The following is a 2656-nucleotide window of genomic DNA, read 5'->3' as shown; positions in this document are numbered from 1 at the left end:
CTACGGACCAATCAGCGCCATCTCGGTTGAAGCGTAGTCTTTCTCATCCGCCCTGTATTAAAACGAGGGTTGGTTACTCAACATGGACATCCTCATATCGGCAGCGTCAATTTAAAGCCACGTCACGGTAAACTCTGAGCATTTGGGCGTCCCTGCACTCGATGAACCATACCTTGCACGTCCCACCTTCGGCAATGGCTACCTTCATGCCACCAAGTCTGCATGCCATTATAAGACGAAATACGCCTGCATTTCTCCGGTAATGTGCAGCTTTCTACAAAGCTCGCAAACGCAGTCGTACAGCCGCACCACCTGTTGACTGTCCTTCCATTTGAAATAGGACGCATACGCTGAATAGTTTTTCGACATAGCAAGCAGGTGCTCAGCGAGATGTTTTGGAGATGGGAAGGCGAGCGCGTCGATGTATGAGGTGGAAGGAGCGATTGCACTGTAATTTGCACCACCAAACCCGACCGGTACAATGCTATACTTTAGTGGCATGAAAAGTTTTTCTCTTGCGTAATCAGCGCATATAGAGTTTTCGAAAGCCAGGATAAAAAATTGCCTGGCTTAGCTTATGGTTAAGCCTAGGATGCGAAGCATAGTAGTGTAACTTGCGCTTTGCGGTCTGGCGAGCCGCCCTCTCCCTGGCCGACATCTTGCTGCTGAACTGACTGATCGAGTGCGTCGCCTTTTGCGTGACGTCAGTATCTCCTAGCGGTAGGAGCGGGAGTCAGGCCACCGGCGGAGGCTGCGCGTCCGCAAGCGAGGGCACGAGTTGAGCCCCAGCTTTCAAAGCTGTTGTGACGTCAGCGTCCCTAGAGGAAGGAGTGGGAGTTAGGCCGCCGGTGGAGGCTTCGCGTCCGCAAGCGAGCGCACGAGTTGAGCCCCAGCTTTCACAGCTGTTGTGACGTCATATCATGTGGTGCGCCGATGTAGGTAGCAAGGAAGCCGATGTAGCAAGGAAGAGCTCGTTTGTGCGGCTAGTATGCTTCGCATATAAAATAATTACGCTCAAAATGTTTGTAGCAGCTATCCTCACCACAACGGTCGTACACATCGACTTGTAGGTGCCGCATTAGTTCTTCGACAAACGCCCCTCGCCTACTATTGGTCCAACAGTTGGTTACCGCCCAAACAGCACTTTTTTGCTTAGATTTCCACAAGGCCCTCGGGTCTTTGCTGGAGGCCATGCTGGAACATCGAGGAACGATCTTGCCATAAGGAACAGGCACGTCCGAATCTGACCTGTATGTCACTGTCCAATTGAATACGATCTTCCTATACCTAAGATTAGAAGCCCACGTATTCGGTGGGGATTCTCTAGTAAAGAAGACCCATTTTTGTGACCGGAAACGAAAACGTGGCACATTCTGAATGTCGCCTGCATGAAACACGACGAGTTCGCTTGAGGCCAGTAGATGGCGGCAGTTGGTGATGAGGCATTTTTCGCTGCAGCCTTGAATCACCTCTTCGCCCCTTCTTGAGTCATAAAGGTTTCCAGGCCAAGAACCAAAGGATTTTGTCCACATCATGATTCGAGGCAGACGCCTAGCTGTACTGATATTTCCCGCCAGCCCAAGATGTGTGAAGGAGTGATTGGTTGCCCGGAGGTCAAAATTTTTGGAGGGTAGCTGTCTGTAGAGCATTACGTCGTAAAAACAGGTGTAAATAGCTTTCACTGTTATGGTCACGGCCATCCACTTGATAGCCGTCTTCATGGGTGGGCTCAGTTTGGAAGTCAAGAGCAAGCAGGTAGTTCCTAGAAAGAAAACAGGGAGAAATAGAGGGTTGTAGTTAATCGAACTTTTGTAAATTGGCCAGACAATGAGCTACAGGTGAAACCCAACATTTAGAAGGGAAACATTTGAACCGCTTGCGTAAAGGCTGTAATTTTGTAGATTAACGAGGCACGGAAATGTCTCGAGCAAGCCACGAGTTTATTTTTAGCCAGTGAATAGTTTCTCACACCCTGTGTATTGCATACTAGTAAAGGCGTTATCCAGTTTCCTTTCCTCGCGAGAGTATTAGCGGCCCCTTTTATACCACCCAGAATCTCCCCAGGCTACCTCAGGGTATCAACAATATTGGTCCCATCGCCTGTTCATAATTTCTTTTAATACTTGTTCGTCCCCGGAAACTAAATTCAGAAGGCAAGACTCATGAAGCTAGTATGCCTCCAATTACAAACCTCGAACCTTTACCTAATTAGACGCAGAAGTTCAGACGGGGGTGCATTAAGCGACCGAAACGCTTCAAGAAATCCAAAAGTCGCTGCTTCGACCTGCTACTCCAAGCTTAATAATCACTAATTGCTTTCCTGAGCAGAACCCGACACACTTATAACAGTTCACGTTGCATATTGCTTTGTTTCATTTCAGCTTCCAGGAAGGATCGCGGACCCCATGATAGCAGCCCTTAGTCCAAGGTCTGTGTCTTGCACTCCTTCACTCTAGACACAGACACGGGCGAAGGGGACGAAACGGACTTTCCATGCCGGAGAACCGGATCCGACAACAGGACACTCGGCTGGCGGGCGCCTCGTGGTGGGCATATGCTCCCGCCAGTCCATCCCGTCCTGCCTCGTAGTTTCCCTCTGCCCTACCTTGGGCGAACGTTCGCTCATAACCGCGCTGGTGAGTCGGATGTCCTCGAT

General features: G+C 49.8%; 1 protein-coding gene across 1 annotated transcript; it reads right to left on the bottom strand.

Moving 5' to 3' along the window:
- Window positions 1-228: 228 nt before the first annotated feature.
- LOC149370225 (lewis-type alpha-(1,3)-fucosyltransferase-like) lies at window positions 229-1649 on the bottom strand. Its single transcript, XM_089577354.1, has 2 exons — window positions 1013-1649; window positions 229-569 (listed from the first exon to the last, which is right to left on the bottom strand). The coding sequence occupies exons 1-2, from the start codon at window positions 1647-1649 to the stop codon at window positions 229-231; spliced, it is 978 nt and encodes a 325-aa protein (XP_089433480.1).
- Between the last annotated feature and the right edge of the window lie 1007 nt (window positions 1650-2656).

The sequence above is a fragment of the Amblyomma mixtum genome, chromosome 1 (assembly GCF_055824585.1).
Source record: "Amblyomma mixtum isolate Tamu chromosome 1, ASM5582458v1, whole genome shotgun sequence".
NCBI lineage: Eukaryota > Metazoa > Arthropoda > Arachnida > Ixodida > Ixodidae > Amblyomma > Amblyomma mixtum.
The sequence above is the reverse complement of the archived record's forward strand: the minus strand, read 5'-3'. Positions and strand labels throughout refer to the sequence as shown.